The following is a 24,810-nucleotide window of genomic DNA, read 5'->3' as shown; positions in this document are numbered from 1 at the left end:
GACGTGATCCTCAGAGACCAACTGGGGTAGGAGTGGAGCCGTAAGCGGGCAAGGATCCTGCATAGCCAGCGACCATAGCTGGGCGCCCGAAGAAAGGCGGATTGTGGCCACGACTGACCGGTGAGTCAGGGAAGCAGGATGGGGTTCGCTGCATCAGCGATAGAGCAAGCAGCACTAGAGAGCCTGTTGAGATTGGCTTGGAAAACGGACACCCAGATAACAAAGTCGGACCTAACTGACTTGTTACTGTGGTGCCGAAGAAAAGGGGCTTATAGCGGAAGCTCCGCAAGTATACAAGCTGGAAGCATGGGAACGAGTCGGAAAGGAACTGTGGGAAAATGTGCAAGTGGGATCCAAGGAGGCGCGGGCGTTGGCAAAGACTTACCGACCGGTCCGACTGATGCTGGAACAGCTGCACGGGGAAGCGGCTGTTGCCGCTGCCATTCGCAGCGCCATACAAAGTGTTGGCGAGGAGCAGGAGGGCTCGGGAGACTCAGAATGGACGGCTGTGAGTGGCTCGGGACCTCAGTATGAGGAGGTGCCTGACGACGATGACCTCAAGTGTCCCCTGTGTGCCTGTCCTGTGTCCGTAGCCAAAAGAGAGGCTTGGGGGGGGGAATAGATGACGATTTGCCACCATGGGAAGTGGAGGACCGTCCGGTGTCTACCGCTCCCCCGGCAGATATGGACACTGATCCAGTAAAGGTCCCGCTGCTGGATGATGAGCCAGGGGTCCAAGGGCAGCTGAGAGAGATTCGTCAAGAGCTCCGCTGCCAACCGACAGGATGAAGGCTTTGTTGGACCAGATGAAACGTCTCGACTGGGGATCGGGACGAAGGGACATAGAAGCAGCGTATAAGGCTGCCCATAACTCAGTCGTAGAGGGGGTAGAGAACATTGAACGACAGATCGATAAATTTGAGTCGGGTCGGGCGGCCGGCTGTAGGGCAGGCCACGGGACAAAAGAGATGAGTTCGGATGGGGTGAATCGGCAGAAACGTTGGTTGCGGAGAATGGTGGAGGAGGGAGAAATGACGCTGGATGAGGCACAGAATTACTTGCAATCTAAGTATGACGCGGATGGGTGTTTCAGCAGGCAGGAAAAAGAGGAAATGCTTGAGATACAGCGGCAGCTTGGAGGCGCAGGGGAAGAGGCCCGAGAAGGGGAAGGGGTGTTGGCATGGCTACAGTCGGTGGTGCGTGGTAAGGAAAGGGAAGTGATCGGCTCTGCAGGAAAGGAAGGCAAAGATGAGGGTGCGGCGCCACCTCGTGACCCGAATTTTAACCCTGTTACGCGTTACAAGGGCCTTATAGAGAATGCTAAGTTGGAGGGAGAGTTTCTGTTCACTCCTATGGCCGTGCCAGTTATACAAAGAGCGGACGGACCAACATGGGAACCAATAGATTGGAAACTAGTTCGGAGGCTGCAGGAAACAGTTTTGAAGTATGGGCATGAGAATAAGTTGGTGAGGAATCAAATTACTGCGTTGTTTAAGTATACCACACTTGTGCCGGCAGACACTAGGGCAGTGATGGAGCTTATTTTGTCATCAACCACTTTCATGTTGTGGATGGCAAAATGGCAGGAAAGGCTGGAGGAAAAGCAAATGAGTAATTTGAACCTACGAGGAGATGATCCTCTGCGGGCTGCCAGCTTGGATCAGTTAATGGGAAATGGTCAGTATAGGGATCCAGCAGCGCAGGCGGCTTTGCACCCTAGAATCTTGCAGCAATCTAAGAACGCGGCCTTGGCGGCATTCTTAGCGCTGCCACAAGTGGGTACCCCGCAACTGCCATACACTAAGATTACGCAGAAACCTGATGAGACATTTTTTGGATTTGTTGATCGTTTGAAGGATGCTCTTGACCTCGCGCCAAATGTTCCCCCAGACATGAAAATGCTGTTGGTAAAAGAATTGGCGGTGCAGAATGCCAATAGGGCATGTAAGCAGTTGCTTGCAGCATTACCCCCTGGGGCATCCATCACTCAGATGATAGAGGCCTGTGCCAGAGCACCATTAGTCGAAGAAGAGCAAAAGGCAAAAATACATGCCACTGCATTAGCTGCAGCGTTGAAAGAAGGAAGAGTGTTGGGTAAGGGAGACAGGGGTCCAAAAGGTGCCTGTTATCAATGCGGAAAAGTAGGTCACATGAAAAGAAACTGTCCGGAAAGATCGAGAGGGCAGGGTGGAGCATTAACTGGGAGCCCGAAAGGATTTAATGGGAACTGCGGCAGGTGCCAAAAATTTGGACACAAGGCAATTGAGTGCCATTCTAAGTTTAAAAAGGATGGAACTCCGTTGCAGGGAAACGGGAGCAGCCGCGTAGTGAGGGACGCGACGAACAAATATCCCCAGCCCAACCAGACCATGGCTGTCTCCATGAGCTGGCCTCAGCCACAAGAGGCAGCGCAGGAGTTGATTTGGCTCTATATTCTTTCAGCTACAACTGTAAATACCAGAGTCCTGTCTGCTCTGTATGAATATAAATGGGCTCAGTGGAGTTCTGCCAATTCATAGCAGCACAAAATCAAGGCCAGAGGATCAAAGGGTCTTTTCTGTAAGAGCAGGTATTTGTTTCCATGCCACCTTCTTCATAGTGTTCTGAATTAATCTGGTGAGTGCTCTCCGCACTAGAATTAGTTGCTTTCAGTGGTACTGTGTGTAAACAACTGTATATAATCATACCTTTCTGCATTAATAGATATATATTTAAAACTATAATGTCTGAGTCCAGGAGACAAATAAGCCACTCAACATGACTGCTAAATTTAATCTTCGCTGTCATCTGTCGCATAGCAAGAGATGTTCTGCCTTCTGCTAAATTACCCCAGCTAACCCCAGTAGAACAGTTCATGTTGTACCAATTAGACTGCGTATTCACTCAGGAGCTAGATTGGATAGGGTTTTCCTGAAGCAGTTTTATGTGAACTAAACTGATATAATTCAGGCTGTTGGCACAAATAAGCAGATTTCTGGATTTAACTGAAGCAACAACCTGAAGAAAAAAAAAAACCCAACCAATGAAGAAAAAAAATATTAATTCTCAAAGAGAATCAACAAGATCTTTATCCTTTTGCTATCCTTTATCCTATTGCTATTCCATAGCAGTACGTGAGCTTTATGTAGTAACACAGTAACTTCCACAGCCATTAAAAGAAAGGTGAGATAGCAATGTTTGTTAGAAAAAGGAAAGTGTTTCTTTGTGTTCACAGAGTTCTTTTCATTCACTGTCATTACACTTCAAACACTGTAGTCATTCTGTTCCCATCTAAGACAAAGCCTACAGTGCTCTGCTCAAAAACTGCTATTAAATAATAAAAAACACTGAGATATTGGAACATGAACTCTCATAGTTCAATGCAGTTCTTTTAATATTTACCCCAGTGTATCAAAATCCAGATGTCAGTGGCAAAACTAAAATAACACATTCTGTAAACCATAAGGTTTTAAAATGCAGGGTTTCACACAGAGTAAACAATTATTGCAGAATTAAGTTTAAAATGCAACAAGTTCAGAACTTAGGGGAACCTCCCCCCAAAAATTAAATGAGGTGTTTTATACAGAAACTCCTCTAAATTCTTGGACACCATGATGAACGCTTAGAAATTTGTATTCAAGTAGATGAAGTAATTCTCCGTATGTTCATCTTTTAAAATTAGAACTGTCATACTGTATACACACATACATTTTTCTCTTCTAATGAACTTCCCCCAAACAATCTTTTTATCATCTCCTCAATTATTTATCTTAACTTTATACTAGAAGGCTCTCGTTTTTGAAATACAGAGATCAGATCAGTTTGCTTCAGGTAAGTTTTTATATTTTCCTTCTTTTATATTTTCCTCTCCAGATAAATGGCCTGTATGGACCAAAAAATTGTGGAAATATTTTATGGAGAAATTTAGGAATTATGTTGAAGTTGTTATAGTTAATATTTACAGATATACACTGAAGGGGAGAACTTCCTCTCCTTGCTAAGTTCATGCAACTGTGAAAGCAGAAGCGTGACACATCACACAATAAATCTAAATGTGTGCAGCAAATCTGATGTGTGCAGGGTGGGGTAGGATTTGCTTCCCTTGTGCTGTAGCACTGCTTGGGTCATGTGCTTTGTCCAGCACTTCTAGGGATTTTTCATCTACTAAAGGCCTGAAACTCCAGTAGAATCAAGCTGTAAGCCCAACTGGAAGTGTTAGTGCTGGACCACTCGGAAGTGAGTCTTTAGAGGCAGATTGCCTCAGAGCTCACTGTACGTCTTGCTGGTACTGCTGGGAACACTTCTGCTGTGCAGGTAGCACCAGACGAGCTACTTACGGGAGTTGTTTCCTTCCTCCATACGCGCTCTTCCTCAAATGTAGATTGTGCCACTTGCATCATATTGCTTATATCCAGCTATGAATGCAAGAGGCTTTTTGATTTTTTGATAGCTCAGAAAAAGAGGGAAAAATGACCCTCTGTCCATCACTTCTTATCTGCATGACCCTGTTTGGCATTTTCCTTTCGTCTCCAGATGGCTTCCTCCATCAATGTTTAATCTCAATGAACGCTCTGTCCCAGGCATCTAGAAACTGCATTTTAAGAAGTTCAGGAAAAGAGTATGTGCATACAAGATTTCACCATCATTGTTTGATTTGTATTGTTCAGGAAATTAATTTCATTTCATATGATTCACCACAGTCAGGGAAAAAAAATCTAACTCTAATTTAAATTACCCAATCGTAAGGGATCTAATGTGCAGCAAATGGAATTGCATTTTGTTTAAATTCAACTAAATTAACATTTAGATGTTTGAAAGTTAAGATGTATTATTAAACACATCACCATCATAAAGCTTGCTTAATAATGATGTTTTGATTACATTTTTCTAATTCTAAATCTGGTTTAACAATGATGACAGTATTTTCCCAAGAACAGAAATCAGTCTTGTATAACGCTTACATTTATTCCTCTGTAAAGCATAAGCATCATATTATTTTAATTAAACAGTTATGTCAACTCATTCTGTTGCATAAAATGATTTTCTAAATTGAACATGAAATGAAAATTCATGTTTTTGTTTTACAGATGATAGCAAAATCTGAGCTTTCAAAATTACGACATGCGGTTAAGAAACAAGGTTGAAAACTGCCAAATAGCTGCTCAGCATCAGTGTAATGAGGACCCTAATAGTTTGGACACCATTTGCACCATCAAAAAGTGTAAAAAAATGACATTTTTTTTCCCCCAATGAACTTGCAAGTTCAGAGAGACTGTCCAAGTACCGTGCCCTTGGCTTGGGCTGCCATGGAGCAGGAGCGGAGGAAGGGCCGCGGGGGGCCTGGCCAGGCCTGGCCTGGCCACGGCGGCGTCGCAGCCTTCCCTGCCCTGGCCTGGCCGCCGCAGCCCCGCTCCGGTCGGCCTGTCTGGGCCCTGTGGGGTTGCGGCTGTGTTGGGGGCCCTGCCCGGTGGCCTGGCCTCCCCCTCCCTGGCCGCACTTCAGCTGACACAGAGGACTCGAGTAAAACACGGACGTGCTACCAGTGGAAAACTACAGTGCTTTCATCCAAAGAGTAAGTAAACTTACGTCAATGTGTAAGCTATGGAGTGCCGGAGAATCTGAACAGATAAAACTTTCTGAAAGCTTTGTGCCTGTTGGCAAGTATCCAATGCTTAGAGTGATAAAAACAAGGAATTAGAGATTATAACATTTTATTTTTTGCATTTTGCTTGCTTTGTACATCTGCTAGTGTCATTGTTCATTCTACTATGTCCCCTGTTTACTTACTTAGTCCATTCAAAAAGATGTTTATGCTTAATTAAAAGAGCGGCGAGCAGTTCTACTAGCACATACACATACCTTTGCATACCAGAGATTTTCTAACATAGCTACAGAATAATTGTTCACAGACTGGAATGGAAGCCAGTAATCAGAAAACCTTTTAAAAACTAGGAAATAAACTGCAAAACCCATGCAAATTGCAAGCGACCTTAGGACAAATAACTATTTTTAATCACAGACTAATTTTGCTGGATTGTGTCCAGATTTTTAATGTCCTTACATCAGTTTAATCTGACAAAATTAGTAAAACTGAAGTAAATTTTAGTAAAACCAAATATTGATCTTCAAATCTTCAAACCTAGAAGCCAAAAAAAGGTAGTAGGACAAGAAGGAAAGTGACACACACACACACACACACACACACACACACACACACACACACACACACACACACAATTCCAGCATAAGGTGCTAGAGGAATATATCCTTTAAGATTAAGAAAGCTCAGATGACCTCAGGTGTCACTTTTTAAGTACCTGACTTCCCTGTTTCCTGGTCAAAACAGAAAACAAAACAAAAGTCCAAGGCAGAACAAAAAATCAATTCAAATGAAACCATGGATTTAACTGAAAACAACATTTTGCTTTTGAGTATTTTTAAAGTTTTTGAATTGGAATAAATTTAGTAAAGCAAATTCTTGTCAAAAAATTAAAGCAAAATGTTTTTTACTCTTATGTTTCTATTTTTTTTAGTTGAAACAATGAAAGCAAATTAGTGTAAATTTAAACAAATTTGTCACAACTTCCTATCAAATCAATTGATTCCAAATGTGGACCTGAGAGAGTGGTCTTAGTTTAACTTAATTAAATACTTGAAAGCAATTCTTAACATTAGCTACTTGAATAGAGCAAATGTATAAAATACCATTTTTTCACAAAAAATCTACTGATAACAAAGTGAAAAGAAACTACTTCTAAACATTCAGTTTGAATTCAAAATATTTTCCCATTCACACTTAAAAAATGACTGTATGTGGTGATTCATACCAGGTCAGAAAGTATACTGTTAACCTCCTCATTACCTAATGATGTTATTTGTGAAACAAAACAGAATTTCCCTACATACATAATTGTAAAAGACTAAACTAATTTTGTAAAAAATTTATGGTAAAATTTGGAGTAATTTTAGAAATTCACTCAAGATACTCTTAAAATAAACAAATTGAAAGATGTTTTGAAAAAGTGAGCTTTAGAAGCTACACCTTAATGCTGGCTATTTCTCACTGTTATTCATGTACACCTTAAAATATACAGTACTTGCACTGACATCTTGAGAGTGGTCTACATCTTTTTTTGTATGGTATTATTGTCACAAAAAGTTGTATATGGTAATCATTAAAATATCCATGCTTACATTCTCTACAAACCTTTTTTTGGATGTTGATTATCTAAGTTTGGAATCCAAGCACTGGTACCATCTAAGGGAATGTCCACTGTATTATGCTTGCTTTTAAAATGTTCTGATGAAACCCAAATGTTAATAAATGTTTCCTGGAAATGATTTTCATTGCTGAAAGAGTTCTATTTATAGTCTTTTCATATAGCTTCTTTTATAAGGTCAGCCAGTCTCCTGAAAGCCTGTGATGACACAAAGATGGTTTGCATTTATATTCCAGCATTACTTATTAAATAAGCAATATATTTAATCTGTAAAACTAGTACAACTACCCTAAACATAGATGAACTCAGTACTTTATACTCAAAATTCTGCTGATATTTGCTGTTTTACTTTGTTTTTAACAACTTGTATGGGCTTTCAACCGTAGCGTGGCTTCACATAGCTCTCATTCCTCTAATAGGAACAAAAAGATAGAGTATTCTGAAACAGAATACATATATTGATATTCAAAGCTTATCCAGATGCAACTAAAGAGCTGTATTTTTAATACAATTAATGAACTCTGGAAGAGTATCTCTTATAAATGTACATCAATATAAGGGGCTAGAATTTTAAAAGGCAAAAGGAAGAATAGTTGAAGGGAGAAACATATAAAAGTACAATTCCGGCAAGATACAATTTGACTGTCAATAATAGTCAGCATATGAATTTATTTCAATAATTACAGAAGAAATAGGCAACAGAAGTGCACATCTGCCACAAACCTTCACAGCTGAATGAAAGTACAGCTAAAATTAGTGAATTATTTCAAAAGCCTGAATCAAAAGGGTATAAAATTTGCATAAATAACTGTCTTGTATTCTTTGTCCTAGTGATTTTACTGCTATAGCCAAATAACATTGAAAATGTTCCCAAAATAAACAGAAGATTAGTTCCTAAGTTATGAAATACAGGGCTTATGCATCTTCCTTGAAAGAAAAAAAACAATATTCTTTCGTAATAAGAATTGACAACACACAGAAAATAAATACAGGTTATTCCATTTAAGGAATGGAAAGTCTGAGAAACAAAGATACATGGTGTCTGCTCCTGCTAATGCTAAAGCAAGTAGCAAAACTTACTGTGGTTTCAGTAAAGTGTTTTGGAATAATGTCTGTCATGATTGAGTGTGAGAAAATCTACAAGTGTGGGATGCAGAAAAAAATTAAGCGGTCCTAAAAATGTGATACCTTTCAGGACATTTGGATATAAGTATCTTGTCTAAACAGCAGCTAATATTACTTAAAGAGTACTGCTTAATTGCCCAAGATTACCAAAACAAATACACTAACAAACAAAAATCACATAATGAGAAGTAAGTGAAAATATGGGAGTGCTGTTACATGAGAAACTGTTCTTCAGAACAATGTAGGAAACCCTCATCTCACTTACTTGATCCATCTGGGCTGGAGAAGACAGAGAGAAGGAGGCTCTGACATAAGAACTAGGCTCTGAACTATCAATATTGAATGCTCCTCCAGGAACTAGTAACACCTAAAAAAATTGATTAATCATTCCATTATAAGCATTCCTTTACATAATGTTGAATTAAATCTGAGAAGACTCATTGTTAAACCACTGTTTTCAGAATACAGCTTAATATATTTTGTCTACTCAAAAAGAGAAGCCAAAAACATAAAACCTAGAAACAAGACTTTTCGTAACAAAATGAAAGGGGTCTGTAAAAGCCATAGGTTAGGTCTAGCTTATCATTACAATGTACCTGTGAAGTAGGTTGTAGTTTTCACAGTAGTGATGAGTCTTACAAATTGTGGAAATAAAATCACATTTAATGTTTCCTACTAAAGAGATACAGTGGACAGCCTTCACTGATCGTGTGTGTGTGTGTGAATGTGTATAAAATATATATTACCATATACATTATGTATATAATATATATAATGGGATAAACTTAAGCAAGTAGATTAAATATCAACATTTGATTACAGACATGAAAGTATTTCATTAATGAGTCACTACACTATGTGACAATGCCTGACAAAAACTTGCAGACTTAACAATTTTGCACTGCAAGTTCCCCCTTTTTCACATATACACATATATGGGCACATAGATATGGTGAATTTGTTTCATCTTTCCCTCATTCCATTTTAACATTGGAAGCCATTAAGCTATAGTTCATACCTCTTTCTGCAAAGCTTTTTCCATGATCAGCTGCTGTGTGTCAGAAACTCCCTTAATTTTGATCCATAAGAACATGCCTGCAGCAGGAGGGCACCATTCTGCCAACCCTGGAGAGAGAGAAAAGGGGGGAATCAAGAAAAGAAACCCCTGCCCCATCTGTAATCAATACATCATAGACTCAGTAATCTTGTGAATTTATTGCTCAAATGAACTCAAACAGAAAACGGCCATGGAGCCAGGATGCCACTTGCTGAATTTAAAGTACTCCAGTCAAACTGGTTTGGGCTTACTGCATTCATACACTGAAGTGTGAAAGTGCGAAAGTGATTGTTCTGAACTACAGAATGCCCAACAAGAAACTAAACAACTAAAGTTATTGATTATTTTCAGATTAAGTAAACAGCTTCTCCAAAGAGTCCAAAGTCATTCTTCTAATGCAGTTTCTCCTAATATGACATTGACTATCAATATGTTGCAAAGCACAGAACTGCAGGCAATACCTGTTTTCCTTTGAATTAAAAATTATTATTATTTTTTCCCCAAAGAAAAGAAGACCTTGGGAGTTATGAGGAGCATGGGAAGTCTTGGAAAGGATTTATGTCTTAGATCTATATGCAAACTTAATGTGCACCTTTTCTTTATCTAGAAGAAATTCTTTATCTGTTTTCAGACATGTTTTTTGAATAAGTTATTTATTTGACTTGCCATCTTCTCCAGCTCTTGATATATTTAACCATTACATATCTACAAAATAAAGGTCAATCTTCCATACTTACATAGCTACTATTATTACAGTATATGTTTTTACATATGAATATATTCTCACAATCCACCTTAAGATAACCCAGTGCTATTACATTCCTTTTATATTTGGGGAATGAGACAAAGATGGCTTATGTTACTAGTCACTCAGAGTCATGTAGAAAAGAGGAAATATTTTTGATCTAAAAACCCTGAATTAGCAAGACTAAGTACATTAAAGACTGAATGGTACACAACTACCCATATGCCACCAGGTAGGTGGTCTGTTGATAAATAGTTATTGTTGCTTCCACGTTAGACTGACTAAAAGGAGTGACACACTCCTTTGTTGATCAGATTCTTTCAGTGCTCTGCGACTAACCGTGAAAGGGGATATTTGAAATTAATTTCTGTCAAAAAAAAAAAAAAGATTATAATTGCTATTATACAGATCATTTATATCTTCTTTTAAATTGAGTCCAATAAACCTGGTTATTTCCAGACAGATTTTAAAGACAGAGATTTTAAACAAAAAAGTATCAGAACATAGTGGACTGAAATATACATCCTTTGTAAAACTTCTTTATACAGTAATGTAGTGGGCTTTTTTCTCATCACTATCTCCTTGTTCCATTTCAGATAAACACGAAAACAAGGGTACCAAGTAATTTATCCTAAGCTTAATATTTAATGCCATTGATTTGCTTATAGTGCTTATCTATCACTTCAGCCAGGAGATGAACTTTACAGTGCTTTTTCTTGAATATGAAGATGATAAATAGCTAGAAAAAAAGTCTACATAATTAGCTGTGTTGCTCTCACTGACCTTTTAACCACTTGTCAGCAGCAATGAGCATTGCATCCCGCTGGGTTCTGTAGAACTCCACCACCCTGAAGGCAAAAAATCAATTCAAAGTCAAGATCCCATAACACTAAAGGGAATCCTTTGTTTCCAAAGGCAAAAACAAAGCTTTTGTACTTTAACAACCAGAGGGAATATTCAGTGGAAATAACAGCATATCCTAGATGGGCACAATACAGTTTACTGTGTATATGAAATGTTTTATATGTATCCAGTAAGTCTTGAATGTATCTCCAGTGTATCTCCAGCACAAAAAAGAGGAATTGCCTTTGCACCTGTTTCTTAAGCCTTACCTATGCAATGGAAAATGCACTATTAACTCTCTCTATATTACATTCTTTCTGTCTGTCATATTGGTGGATACAAGCCCTGCTAGCAGTACCTGAGTTCTGACAGCACACAGAAGAAAATGAAGGACTTACGCATGTGCAAAAGCACATACTCAATATTTGTGCATTTGGATTGAAATTGTGTAATAGGTATATGTGGAAAAGGTATTTCACAAGGTAAAAAGCAAATCATTTGATAACCCTGTCATGACTTTCTGCCAGCTTCCTCCGTTCTAAACCTTTGAACATACATCCCTCACAATTTAAGCAAAACTTCCAAATAACGACTTCTTCCAGTTTCGTACTGGCAGAAAAGAGCATAACCCAAGTTCCAACAGGACTTGAACCTGTCACAGTCCTGTGCACAATCTTGTGCAGTGACTACTTGTGTTGATATAAATTGATACAACTGTGATTCTGCAGCAGTAGACCCAGGAGAAGTGCCTGAGGTAGACTTTGCAAGTCTGCTTCATGCAAAAGCGTTCTCTTCTCTATAGAGATACTATACTTAACAGTTTGGATAATTTTACAAGTTTTCTTTTTCCTTTTTTTTTTGACACTCTGAATGAGTAGCTTTTATTTCTGCATATATTTTACATAATCCATAGACAAATGCTGACACCATCAAAAGCTTATATAGTCTACCACTCTGCCTGTACCAGTTACTACATTCTGCATGAAATGTTAAAACATTTATACACAGTTTTACTACATCACATATGCCTTGTGATTTTTTTGCTTTCTCTGTTGTCCTTTTATTTTTACAAAGGAAAGAAATCGTAAATACTGGTGAGGCAGGGCTTTCACAGGGATGCAAATACTCCAAACAATACACTAGCTTCTACTGAGAAGCATGAGCAAACAAATCAACCTTGCCCATCATTGAAATCACCTGGTTACAGTTACCTGTTGAGCCTAATCAATAAGTCACCTGACAAAGGAGTCTAGAAGGTTATAAAGGCTTGGAGCTAGCCTACTATAGCACTATTTTCATTGTGCTCACTAGGAAGAAAGTCCTTTAGCTCAAGAATAGATGCCTGCCTTCCACAAACACAAGGTAGGCTAAGAGACATATACAGGATGTATTTTTTTAATTGCTCAAAGATGAGCTAATGTGTGGTCTGAGCTCCTCTGCAAAATCTATCCCTATTCCTGTGTTTTAATGTGTATCCTGTGCTACCTAAAACAAATCAAAGATAGGGGCTTATAGCAGAGACAAAAGGCAAGCAGGCGGTTGGGGATAAAACTAGCTGTTAGAGTCAAATACAAGAATTTTTGTCATACTCCTGTAAAAGTGTGACATGCTATCCATGTGGGAAGCAGCAGTAGTGTGGGAAGCTTGCAATTCCAGTGCTTCACTGGAGATGAATCATAAATACTAAAGAGAAACTATGCTTCTCTAGTGCAGTAAATGAAATACAAATGCATGTTGGTCACTACATAAGAAATGCCTTGCTGGGTCAGACCAGTGGTCCATCTTAGCTGAGTATCGTGTCTTCAAGAGCGGCAATGGATAAAGGCAGTGTTTGTGGAAAGGAGGTGAACCTGGCTGCTTTCTGTAATTCTTTCTGCCTGTATTCCTCTAGTTTGCACAACCACTGGATTAGGGATGTTAGAGGGTAAATCCCTGCCAAGTTAGTGAGGCAAGATTTCTATTTTGAAATTGTGTAATAGGTATATGTAGAAAAGATATTTCACAAGGTAAAAAACAAATCATTTGATAACCCTGTCATGACTTTCTAACATGCTCTTTCTCAATAGACTGTAGGCTTGGTGATCACATTCTTTGCTCTAACCTTACCACTTTATGAAGGATGAAAGCTACACTCACTGGCCTGTAGATCACAGGGTCCTCTTGGGCCCTTTTTAGATGGGAGTTGCATAGCCACTGTGTGAGAGGACTGGCACACTGCCACTATGTAGAGATACCTCACATGCCTTGACCCTCCTTGTGACCTTTCTTATCCATTTGGTCTAATACTACACATATATCTACTTCAAACTGATGTAGCTCCTCTGACCTGTTTACTGCAAGGAATGTTTGCTGTAAGTAACAAAATGCGGAAAGCATGTTAAGTGATGATGGGATTCAGCATATGACATGATCCTACCTGTCTATATGCTCCAAGAAACCCTTTTCTCCCCATTGCTGAAGAAGCTGTGATATCATAATCTAAAGAAATAAAACACACCATTAGTATTTTAAAAAGGTCACTTAGAATCATCACAGAATCAGTAAGGTTGGAAGGGACCTCTGGAGATCATCTAGTCCAACCCCCCTGCTCAAGCAGGGGCACCTAGAGCATGGTAGACAGGGTTGCATCCAGGCAGGCCTTGAAGATCTCCAGAGAAGGAGACTCCACAGCCACCACCTCTCTGGGCAACCTGCTCCAGGGCTCTGTCACTCTCTCAGGGAAGAAATTCCCCCTCAAGGTCAGGCGGAACTGCCTGTGCTTCAGTTTCTGCCCATTGCCTCTTGTCCTGTCACACGGGACAACTGAGAAGAGTTTGTCCTCGTCCCCTTGACACCCTCCCTTCAGGGACTTGTACACATTGGTAAGATCCCCCCTCAGTCTTCTCTTCCCCAGGCTGAAGAGGCCCAGCTCTCGCAGCTGTTCCTCATAGGGCAGATGCTCCAGGCCACTGACCATCTTCATAGCCCTACGCTGGACTCTCTGCAGTAGCTCCACGTCTCTCTTGTAGTGGGGAGCCCAGAACTGGGCTCTCTCTAGTCTGAGACCTCAGACTGTTGAGATGAGCCCTCACCAGGGCTGAGTAGAGGGGCAGGATCACCTCCCTCAACCTAAATTCCTCAATTAAACTTCCTCAATTATCAAGCAAAGCCCCATATATAAGCCTTATAGCCCTATATGTTCCTCAGAGTTATACTGGGGCAAGGAACTGGAGCCCTTTACTAAACAAAGGTGGTAGCAGCAACAGATCACTATAGTCCACGTTACTGCTATCTCCAAGGACTATGTTAATCTTAGGAAGGAGGCGGGGGAGACAAAGGAATAGATGGAGAGCTAATTAGAGGAATCTGGGAGAAAAAGGGAGGAAAATGCACATTACTTTAGAGTAACTTTCCCCCATATTAGCCTCTCTGTTTTAATGCTGCCTCTATGATGAACTAATGGAGCTGGAAGATGGATGCCTATGCAAATATGCTTAAGATCTCCTTGTTTTACTGCTGAATATAAAGGGTCTCTAGTTAGAATACTGTTTTACAACCTATTAGCTGCCAGTATTAACTTTACTACCAAGTACAATTAAAAATGGAAGAAAAAGGTCCAATTAATTCCAATATGTGCTTTATATTGAGGTTTTTCAAATGAATCTACTGGCAAGAGAGGCAACTCACAGTGACCTATTTTAAATTCATTCTTAAAATCCTAGAGCTAATACCATATTTGCTGAAGCAGTGGTGCTTTCCATACATTAAGACGCCCTTAAGCTCCAGTTGTAATTTCTATGGTGGCTTCTCTTTCTTTGGAAGAATCAAAAATGTGCAAGCCTTACTAAAAACAAAGCTGAAAAAGTGCAGAGTGCTTATAAAAGCTGTTCGTTATTTGATGTAACTTGGGATCTGTTGTTGTTTTCCAAATACAATCCAGGTGGCAGTTTGGTACTTGCCTGTGTGAAAGTACTGGTGTGCATTGTTGATACCTGTATGTGTAGAATAACTCTGTCGATAAGAGGCTTTGGACCTGTCAGAAAGCCTATCCTCAACCTAGAAGAAAGAGGAAAAGATTACAGAAATAGTGTGCTAATCCTTTATGTGAGTTATGGTTTAACTTGTAACTGGGAAAACATGTAACCATTTAGTAGCTCTGTATCATGAGGCTCACTCATGCATTTAAGTTTATGCAACTTAGGAGCTGAGTCTCAGAGTCATGAAATTAGTATTAAAAAAATGCTAATTGCTTCCTAGTTCTGAGACTTCAAGACATGCCACATTTTTAAGTTTTCCTCTGAAACCAGAATGGCTACATGAATCAAAGGGAAGAAAAAGATTTTCACATAATCAAAAATTATGGATGCTCAGGCTTTATGAAAAAGCAGATGGGAGCTGGCAAGACAGGCTCACTTGTTTTTACTCCCTTTCATTGTTGCAGAGTAAGTGGAATTTATATTGATAGACCAGAGTCTTATTCATGTTTCAATGCTTACAATCCATCTTTACTCACAGATTCTGACTGGTGTTTTTATTTGAAGAAAAATAAAACCAGTGAGCTCATATGTCTTTGACAAAGATAAAATTGCATCATGCCTTTTTTGCAGTGTCACTTCTGACAGTGCAACCACACTTAGCATCACGTTGTCTCCTCAGTCCCTCAGGGAAGGAGTTACAATCCACTAGTTGCCAGTGGATTACTTTCTTATATCTATTAGAATAATAAACAAATGAATGTTAGAAATCAAATATGTTGATTTCTGTGAAGCGGAAAACAGCTAGCTTAGTTATTCAGGCAGGTGGAAACAACTTGAAAGAAATCTAAAGCTAGAAGACAAGAGAGGTCAGTATAACCCTCTGATTAGTTTATGCAGGAGAATATTGTCATTTTTCTCCTACACTGCAAGGTGCCTAACAGTCGGCTGGAATGGAAAAAGAGAAAGAAGTAGAAGAAGATAATGTAAGTAATAAGGGAGCAAAGTTTCTAGAAGTTCCAGGAACAGAGCTGGAATCCAGCATCTCAATCTTTTTGCCTATACGATATCTGTAAGAATGGTGTGGGGGGAGTTGCTTAACAACCAGTATCGGAAGAGAAGTGGACTCCGTGGAGTTATATGACTGCCAAGAAATGGCATGAAAAGTAAGCAAAACTGCAGATCTGAAAGTATTTTTCAGAAATATATAGGTATTAGTTGAGAAAAGTACAGTGTATCTGATCATTTTGCATGTAGTATTAGTTTTGTGCCCGAAACAGCAGGCTGAGCAGTTTGAAACTGGCCTTACCCTGATGACAGAATTTTAGAGAAAGAGTCAGTCCTGATAACTCGGCCATCCACATCCATTGAAAGGAAAGTTGGAGCCCATGGCTTGGAAGAAAAATAAAAAAAAAATAAAATTCAAGTTGCTAATAAGGATTATGATGGAATTACTTTCTTTACTATGAAGACATAATTATTTCTTAAGGGAGGTTTTTTATGATGATAAATATTTTAGATGAACATTCAAAAGACAAATGCAGTAACTTGTTGACAGATGATTGTTTAGACCAGCTTTCTGGGATGTGATGACAATATTCTGTGAAAGTCAACTACAAAAATCAGTGTTTTTTGGTGCTTTACTCACAGCTCTGCACACAAGTGCTCAGTTCAAGTTTTGGTTTGATGCTATAAGCAGAAAGAGACAAATAATGCATTCTCTGCCAAGATTTTTTTACGGCCTGTATGGAAAGACATTATAGTTTCTAAGATGAGTCCCATTGGCTTTTAGCTTTATTAAAAAAAAAAAAAAAAGGGAAAGAAAAACAAAACAAAAACCCAGAAGGTATGACCAAATTTTGAGGATCTTGTTGGGATCAGAACATTTTCCCTGAAGTGAAGCTGCCTACCCAATACCACTTCCTGTGGTCTGTGGGAGAGCTTGCTTGGGGCCCCCATAAGACAAAGGCGTGGAAATAGGATATGGCAGATAAGGAGCTGTGGTCTTGTACTGAATGGAGTAAGAGATTGGACTGAAAAGAACACTAAGAGGCTGCTACTTGGAAGTGCTGCTTCATTGGTGTGTGATGTGGTACATGTTTTGTTCTGGAGGCAGAGAGAGCTGTTCTTGTTTTCTGACTAATGAAGGAAATTTTTCACTGTATAATGCTTGAGGAATTTGAACCATAGTGATTAACTGGCCTGAAGTGATAAAATGCCTCAAAGGGGACACAACTGAAAGAAACAGAGAAATGGAATGGCTGTTAGGCTTACAACTAATTTGGCAGGAAATGAAGGAGAAGCATGCAGGAACACCCATAGCTCAAATGCTTGCTCTCTTCTGGACTGGAAAAGGAGGTGCTAAGAAGCATGGAAAACAAATTACCTTTTCAAACTGAAGAAAGTAGTAAGGATCATCTTCTATTATAAGGAAATCATATTTTCTTGCAAGCTAAATAAAGAAATTAATATAAAGATAATATTCAGTAAAAATTTTGAAAATTCAATTCTTCACATATCCTGGACCTATTTCCAGGACCATATTCTGATCCTACATATTGCTCGTTCCCTACAAGCAAGACCACATCAAGAGAAGCTTTCAAATGCCAGATTTAGATATCAAGCAATTACATGGGTAAGCATAGTACTTACACTACAAGGACAGGTATATAACCAAAGGTCTGCTCCAGATAGTGCTCATACCATGCAGAACACTTATGATAAGCCCAATCTGAAGCTCATGGGAAAGACACCAGCCAGAAATGGGCTACTATGGCAAGAACAATTTATCTAATGCATAGCCTGCATTAGAAGAAGAGTTGTCATGAAAGAGGTTCTACTAGGAACAAGTACTGGGAGGAGTAAGTAACAGGCTTAAAGGACACACACGAGGTACCCACAACTGAAAAAACTTATCCATTTTCATATACAAGATGCATTAGGCCTCAGCGACGTACCTGGTATATCTCCTTCTTGCGCTCTGTGGTCAAAGAGTTTCCAGTTGGGTTGCAACCATTTGGTATAGTGTACAGGAATTTAGGGATATTGTGGCTACGGCTTTTTACATCTTCAGGGCTCCAAGAAGACAGAATTTCCTTCAGAGCTTTTGGAATAATGCCATGTTGGTCACTAGGAACATTAATTATGTTACAACCCAAAGGTCTCAGCTGTTGACAGGAGGAACAAAATTGTCATGATCCTGTAATTCTAAAATCTTCACTTTGTCATTGATATGGTAAAATTTCAGTGATAAAGTCTTTCTAAAAATCTAGACATATGAGTAATGAATTTATTATAGCTGTCTCAAACCCAATTTGCTCATGATTCAGGGAAAAGTTTGCCTGAATTTACTTGTTCAACTTAACACTATCTTCTATTTGCTCTGTTCAGCTAAACAAGAAGTGGGTCACTCTGAAGACCAATTGCTGTCCTTATGTAGGAAAGAGCACATGGCTTTGCATTTTGAAAGACATCTCAGGAATTTGTGGTCTATGCTAACCTAGGACTCCTCATGCTCTGAACACAGAGCAAGTTCACTGCACTTTCCTCCTGTTCTTGATAGATACATTCAGCAATACAAGGGAGAATGAAATGGTGTTACTAACAGTGACATATTGATGCCATGTGTAAAGAAACAGGAAAAAAATAACAAAAAGCATGCAGTCTTCCCTTTGTGGAATTTCTATTAGCACCATGTAGCTCTGCATTTTAAAATAAAAATGCAAGTTGCTGCAGTAACAAAAGTGTGAAAATAAGTTTTTAATGAAGCATTTCTCTTTAGTGAAAGATGTACTCTGAAAATTAGCACAGCCAGGAACATCAAGATAGCTTTTGTCACAGGGGAAAAATATTGAAATAGTGGTGCATTATCTATCCTAACCCTTCTTTCAATTGTCACACATTTTGAGTCTACATTCAACTACATACAGACTAAATTACCTTTCAGAAGTAAACACTGCTGATTTTGTATAGTTCTTACTAACTTTCATCTTAAAACTCATACGGATGTTTCAGGCCTATTCCCATGTTATGCTGTTAATGGAACAGTATAATTGGACCAACTGATCAGATGGACAAGCTGACATGTTCAAATACCCACTTTATAAAATTGCTTTAAATCAGACTTGGTCATGATGGCTTTTTCTTTCCAATCTCAAATGTGATCTTAGCCTTAGAATGAATCAGAAATCAGAAGAGGAGCTCTGGGAATATCTTTTATAGAATGTTTAGACTTAAAAGCTTCTATGAATTAATCTTTATGAACTTCATGGGAATAATACTAAAAACTTCATTCTCAGATATATTTTTGCAGTAAATACAATGAGTATAAACTTGCAGATCATGTACCAACTAAACAAACAAACTTGCTGTTTATTTACATGATAAACAAATGTGATATTTGCAACATTTTGTTCTTAAAGAAAACTTACAGCTGCTAGTGTCCCAGAATATGTAGGTGCATCCAAAAGGATATTGTCCCCAGGGTTAATGAGCATTTCAAACACCTACGAAAGAAAACTGTATTTTAGAAAGACTGTGCCATTCTTGTACATATGCTTCGTATTTCTGACTTCCTAATGGGATTATAAATCCTGATTACATATTAGCATTTCCATAACCATTTAATTAACTACGCTGTCTAAGAAAACAATGAATGGATTAAAACTCTGCTTTAGAAGCTAAATGAAGCTAGATAATCAGCTAGAGAATACCAATTTGAAATGGAAAGACAGCTCTCTAATACCATATAAAAGAAATAGTGCTTCAGTTTCAGGAAGAATCAGCCAAGCAGAAGTATCAGTGGACTGAAAAGGGCTATTTTTAAGGAAGTCTAACATAATTAGAATTGAGTTATGGTAAAGCAAATAATGCATCAATGTACTTAGTGGCCTATGACTAATAATAAATGTTACTTTATGATATATTCTCTGAAATGGTTTTTGATTTTACCCATTCATGTAGCTTTGACAGATGAGACTGATGCAACAATTTTATTTAAATTCTATTATCTTGTATTGATAATTCTGTGAGACATTGAAACTACTCTGCAAGTGTTACATAGTGGCACTTATGCTGGGTATAACTGAACCAACTGAAGAATACATCTCTCTCCAAACGAAGTAATGTTTAACATATTGGTCTTACCTTACATAAGCCTTCCTGGCTGCCAGTTGTGATGCACATTTCCATTTGTCCTTGCTCAGGACTGTAGCTGGCTGTGGGGGGATTATGTAGATTCCTCTGAAAATTTTTTAACCAAGACAACAGTTCTGGAATCCTGAAACATAAATTGAGGTGCATCTAATATCTTGTATGGGCTGAGGCTAATCTGTTCCCCTAAATCAGTCACTTAGCATGCAGCAGCCCTGCATTTAGTTTCTTGAACTGTCAAGACGTTCAAGATGCTGAACGTCCATATACGTGGATGCTGATTTTGTAACAACTCTTGTCAAATAGTGAAAATGAAGTAAGTGTTTATCTGATGGAAAAGCAGGGGAGATAAGCATCTACCATCAATACACCAAATTACCATAACAAGGTTTGGGCAGAAATGTTTCACCAAGGATGGAACTGAGGATGGAGGCTGAACAATATCCACTCCTAGGAATGATCTCTCCAGACTTAATGTGGAGATGTAACAAAGCTTGCAACACTTCTGCTGCTAATAGGCTGCATGTAAATAAAGAATTCAGAAAAAGATTTTTTTCAAAAGTATGTCTTAAAAATGGTAAAACTTTCTACAAAGTTCACAAGCGACTGAGTACTTAGGCTGTGTTCCATTAAAATATTAAAATAGTAAGTCCACTGTGTGCATCTAGGTACCCAAATATTTTTGCAACCTGTCGCAGGGCTGACTCAGTACTGTTAGCTGGGGAGTTCAGAGGGCTAAAGTAACTTCACTGATATATGCAATTTTTTGTATTAAATGTGACAATACTATAAATACCTCAGCTACCACAAACTATAAATGTTAATTATTTAATATATTTTACCAAATAAGAGCTCAATGGATATTCCACAATGTCAAAACTATGTGCTGCAATGCAGTATCATGTAATGAGTATCTTATTTCCTAACATAATGAGCCTTCTCAGTGATCCTGGAATCTTGATTCTAAAATACTAACAGCCAGCAAATGCTCTGGCTTGATAAAAATTAAAACTAGGTTTTTAAAATTACTTATCTGTTCAGAACTTTCTGCTTAAAAAATGTAATCTACATATAGAGGAAAACTAAATGTAAACCCTTTTTTTGTAAAGATCAATTAAAATAAAGGAATTTTATGATAGTTTGATGCTGGTATCTTGAAGTGTAAGCTGCCTTGACAGGTACCCTCCTGAGGCGGAGTACTGGAGAGCCCTCTTCATCAAATCTTCCCCAATTTCAACAGCAGTTCCATGTTCAATGGCAACAGTAGCTGCCTTAAATGGGAAAGTGTTAGGGTTTGGTGCCCCTCCAGCCAGTGAGATGAGTGATGAAGGAGACTTCTGCATCAGTTCAGCTAGAGTAAAGAAAAAGACATTGATTACATTTTGATTATTGCAACAGGTGGTTACATCCTTTAGTTCAGTAAATAATAAAGAGCCATAGAGGTAGTTTGTTCCATTTTCACTTTTTAATAGTTAATGAAGAGCCAGGAATTGAAAAGAATGATAGCTTTTTAAACTTGTCTTTCTACTTTGACTAAATAGATGTTAATCAAATTACCTTCTTCGAAGAAAAAAACCCCTATGTTTTAAAAGAATATTATAATATTTTTTACCTTGTTTGAATTGCTCTTCTATTATTACAAACTTCTGTGATGTATCTTTAAGCTTCAAGAATTTATTGTAATGATATTTCAAATGATTGGCTTAGTTTTTAAGTTCAGCCTCGCTCTAGCTGATGTGGCAGTGGTGTGGCCTAAACTAGTAAACATCTATGATGACAGCCTTTTTTGTAAGGGAGTGGGAGCATTTCTGGCAGCACAGCTTTAGTGGCACCAGCACAGTGTAAATAAAGTACTGTGAAGAAAATGTTGACAACTCTTGCTTTAATGTCACGATTTCATAGTCCTTCAGATCGAATCTATGCTCTGCAGGCAGCACAGAGTGGAGCTCAATCAGGCAAGGGCACTTGATTGCATTAAGTTTAACAGCTCACAATATGGCATTCATGCTTGCTTAATGCTTTTATACTAGATATGAGAGGACAGATAACAGTACATCTGGTCTAAAGCCTCCTCGTATTAAATTTGTTCTCCACTACTTATTAGCACATTTGACCACTGGGAGAGAATTCATGCCCAATGTGGGTCATGTCTGTGACTTGATCTAGCAGGAAGACCTCCTGTGTCATCAAAACTGCATCCTCAATATGTGTCTTTCTGCATATGCCAAGTTACTTAATGTTTCTGTTACCAGTATCAATGTATCACTTGAAAAAAGTGCATACAGAATATCTAAACTGAATTAAACTTGAATAAGCAGTAGCTGTATGAAGCATTAAAACAGAACAGCCAAGAAAAGAAATTGATCCCTGGTAAAGGTTTAACTAGTAGTATGTTTCATGCTGATTGTCAGGTCTGTGTAGATTTTAACTGAGTACATAAGCAGACAGTTGAACTTTTCTATGTCACTCAGAAGATTATATAAGATAGTATTAATAACATTGTCTGGGGTGGAGAACTTTAACAGGGTATAGAAAAGCTAAGTGGAAAGAAACATTTAACTGGGACTAATGTTCAAGTCATTAGCAGTTGCTTGTTCCTGAACAACCTGTGTAAATTCAGCAGCAAGGTGTGCTAAAAGCTCTACTTCGGAGACAGTAGCAGAGACTTTTCAGATATGTAAAAACAATGTTACTTAGTCTGGATGGTTTTCTGAAATGGCTCAAGGCTATTCATTTTATACATCTTTATACCTGCTTGACATCTCAACTTTACAAAAGTCAAGGCAGTTATCAAACCAGCCTTGCAAATACTTGTCAGGTTACTGCATGGCTTTCTCTTGAGCCTTTTCTGGTATTTAGCCACGATGTCTTAGCAAAATCCAAAAGGCAGGATCACATTTTTAAAGGATCCTGTAAAGGACAGGGGTGTACTCACTTAGAAGTCTTATTGGAGATGCTTTTCTTGCTGCACTCACAGAGGTGATGAACCGAGAGTAATTCATATCTGTGGGGAAAAGCGCAATTAGTTGGACATTAACCTGGAAAAAGGAATAGGTCTCAGGGCATCAACATATCTACATGTGCATCTTCCACAAATAATACCTCCAATTCATCATCTCCATAGGTATGCTGTTTTATAAATTAAATGTCAATTTATTGCTGTTCAAATCACTTTTAAGGAATTTATCTTTTTGGAGTTTGGAATGTTTCTACTTACTAGTTCTGCTACAGCTTTCCAGTAACACAGTAAGATTAGGTCAAATGCTTGTATTCCAATGAATACAAAGAGCAATGTAGCTTTGATCTGGAGAATTTGGTCTGTTAATGAACAGTGTATACTGAATATTCCTCTTAAAGCACTTTCAGTGGTTCCCAAACAAATAAAAGCAACCCTCAGCCTTCCTCCCCCACCTTCACTTCATGCTGTGGAGCTCTAAAAACAGATTACAAATTTAGAGATCTGACAGATCTTAAGCACCCATCAGCTCTTTAAATGAGAATCCAACTAAATTTCTTTAGCTGTATTAAAGGCTGCATTTAAAATGCATTAACTTTTGCAAGCTATAGTTGTGTCACAACACTTGTCAGCATAGAAGACAGGTGTTTTTTAGCAAGGATAATTAAGCATGTCTTTCAAAGTGTTTTAGACTTGTATTTTTTCCCCTTTTCCCTGGTGTCAAAAGCAACTAGGCTAACACTGAAAAACATTCCTGCAGGAAGCTTCAAGGCCTATTCTTGCAAGAAAGCTATATTCTTATTCAGAGAGAAGAAAAACACAGGAATCAAATGTGTGGTGAAAAGAGTCTAGAATTTTGAATACTGCTTTTGCTGTTTGCAGAAAATAATTCTCTAGCAGCCATACTAATATGCTTGTGTTTACCATTGATTAAAAATATTGTCAAGCAACGCTGCACTTAAAAAAAAAAAAAAAAAAAAACAAACAAAAAAAAAAAAAAAAAAAAACAAAAAAAAAACCACTCGTGCCTTTAAAGAAAGAAAGGTTAACTTACTGGGTGTTTTTTCTACCCCAAGGAGGTTTCTCCCTAGCAGAGGCACACAAGGGCCTGCAATAGCCATTTTTCTATACACAAAGGCTTGTTTTATCATTTCAGGCAAAGCTGCTTTTATTCTACTTATTTCTGCTTCCAGCCCGAGGCCGAAAGGCCGGCTCGGGGCACGTTCTGGAGGCAATCTGACAGGTCTCGCCGCTTTCTGAGGCGCTCGTCTTGGGGGTGCGGAGGCGGCTGTGCGTGGGGCTCCCCGCCCGTTCGGGCACGGGACGCGCCGCGCCGCGCCGGCGGCCTCCGGACTCCCCCGGGCCAAATGGCCCGCGCCACCCCCGAGGGACCGGACCGCGCTTCCCCCGGCCTGCTCGCGGGGAGGGAGCCACCGGCGGGGCGGCGCGCCCGGCCCCGCCGCCCGCGCGGACCTACCGGCGGCGGCGGCGGCGGCAGCCGTTGGAGCAGCGCTCGGCGGTCCGCGCCGCTGCGCACGCGCGAGCCTGCGCGCGGCGGGGCGGATCCCAGAGGCGGGTGGGCGCGCGCGGGGCCGTTGGGGCGGGGCCGCGCCCGCGGGTGCCGGCTGAGGAGGATGAGGAGGAGGATGAGGAGGGCAGGCGCTCCCCAGCCGCGGGGGGAGGAAGAGCGCGGGCGAGGCGCGGGTGTTTTACAGCGGCCGCGCCGGCACCTCTGCCCAGCGCTTCGAAAATGAGGGCGGAGCTGCGGGTGCCGCGTGGCC

At 39.4% G+C, this 24,810-nt stretch overlaps 1 protein-coding gene across 2 annotated transcripts; it reads right to left on the bottom strand.

Moving 5' to 3' along the window:
- Positions 1-5,673: 5,673 nt before the first annotated feature.
- Positions 5,674-24,547, bottom strand: AADAT (aminoadipate aminotransferase). Of its 2 annotated transcripts, none has more exons than XM_062573768.1 (14): positions 24,507-24,547; positions 23,009-23,077; positions 21,256-21,424; positions 20,068-20,200; positions 19,353-19,427; positions 17,880-18,089; positions 17,309-17,374; positions 16,232-16,314; positions 14,908-15,004; positions 13,386-13,447; positions 10,910-10,974; positions 9,343-9,449; positions 8,590-8,691; positions 5,674-7,397 (listed from the first exon to the last, which is right to left on the bottom strand). In XM_062573768.1, exons 2-14 carry the CDS (start codon positions 23,073-23,075, stop codon positions 7,356-7,358), a joined length of 1,278 nt encoding a protein of 425 aa, XP_062429752.1. In that variant the 5' UTR covers positions 23,076-23,077; positions 24,507-24,547; the 3' UTR covers positions 5,674-7,355. The 2 variants fall into 2 exon arrangements, with proteins under 2 accessions (XP_062429752.1, XP_062429751.1); XM_062573767.1 differs by lacking the exon at positions 24,507-24,547 and adding an exon at positions 24,084-24,276.
- Positions 24,548-24,810: the final 263 nt, after the last annotated feature.

Source organism: Rhea pennata, chromosome 4, assembly GCF_028389875.1.
Source record: "Rhea pennata isolate bPtePen1 chromosome 4, bPtePen1.pri, whole genome shotgun sequence".
Taxonomy (NCBI): domain Eukaryota; kingdom Metazoa; phylum Chordata; class Aves; order Rheiformes; family Rheidae; genus Rhea; species Rhea pennata.
Note: the sequence above shows the minus strand (reverse complement) of the source record. Positions and strands in the feature narration are given on the sequence as shown.

Excerpts from the sequence above, each read along its gene's own strand:
- AADAT (XM_062573767.1), bottom strand. The coding sequence starts at position 24,180 with ATGATAAAACAAGCCTTTGTGTATAGAAAAATGGCTATTGCAGGCCCT. Across the intron at positions 15,005-16,231 it reads TCTAAAATTCTGTCATCAGG|GTTGAGGATAGGCTTTCTGA; the intron begins GTAAGGCCAGTT and ends TCTTTCTTCTAG. Across the intron at positions 9,450-10,909 it reads TGCTGACAAGTGGTTAAAAG|GGTTGGCAGAATGGTGCCCT; the intron begins GTCAGTGAGAGC and ends CTCTCTCTCCAG.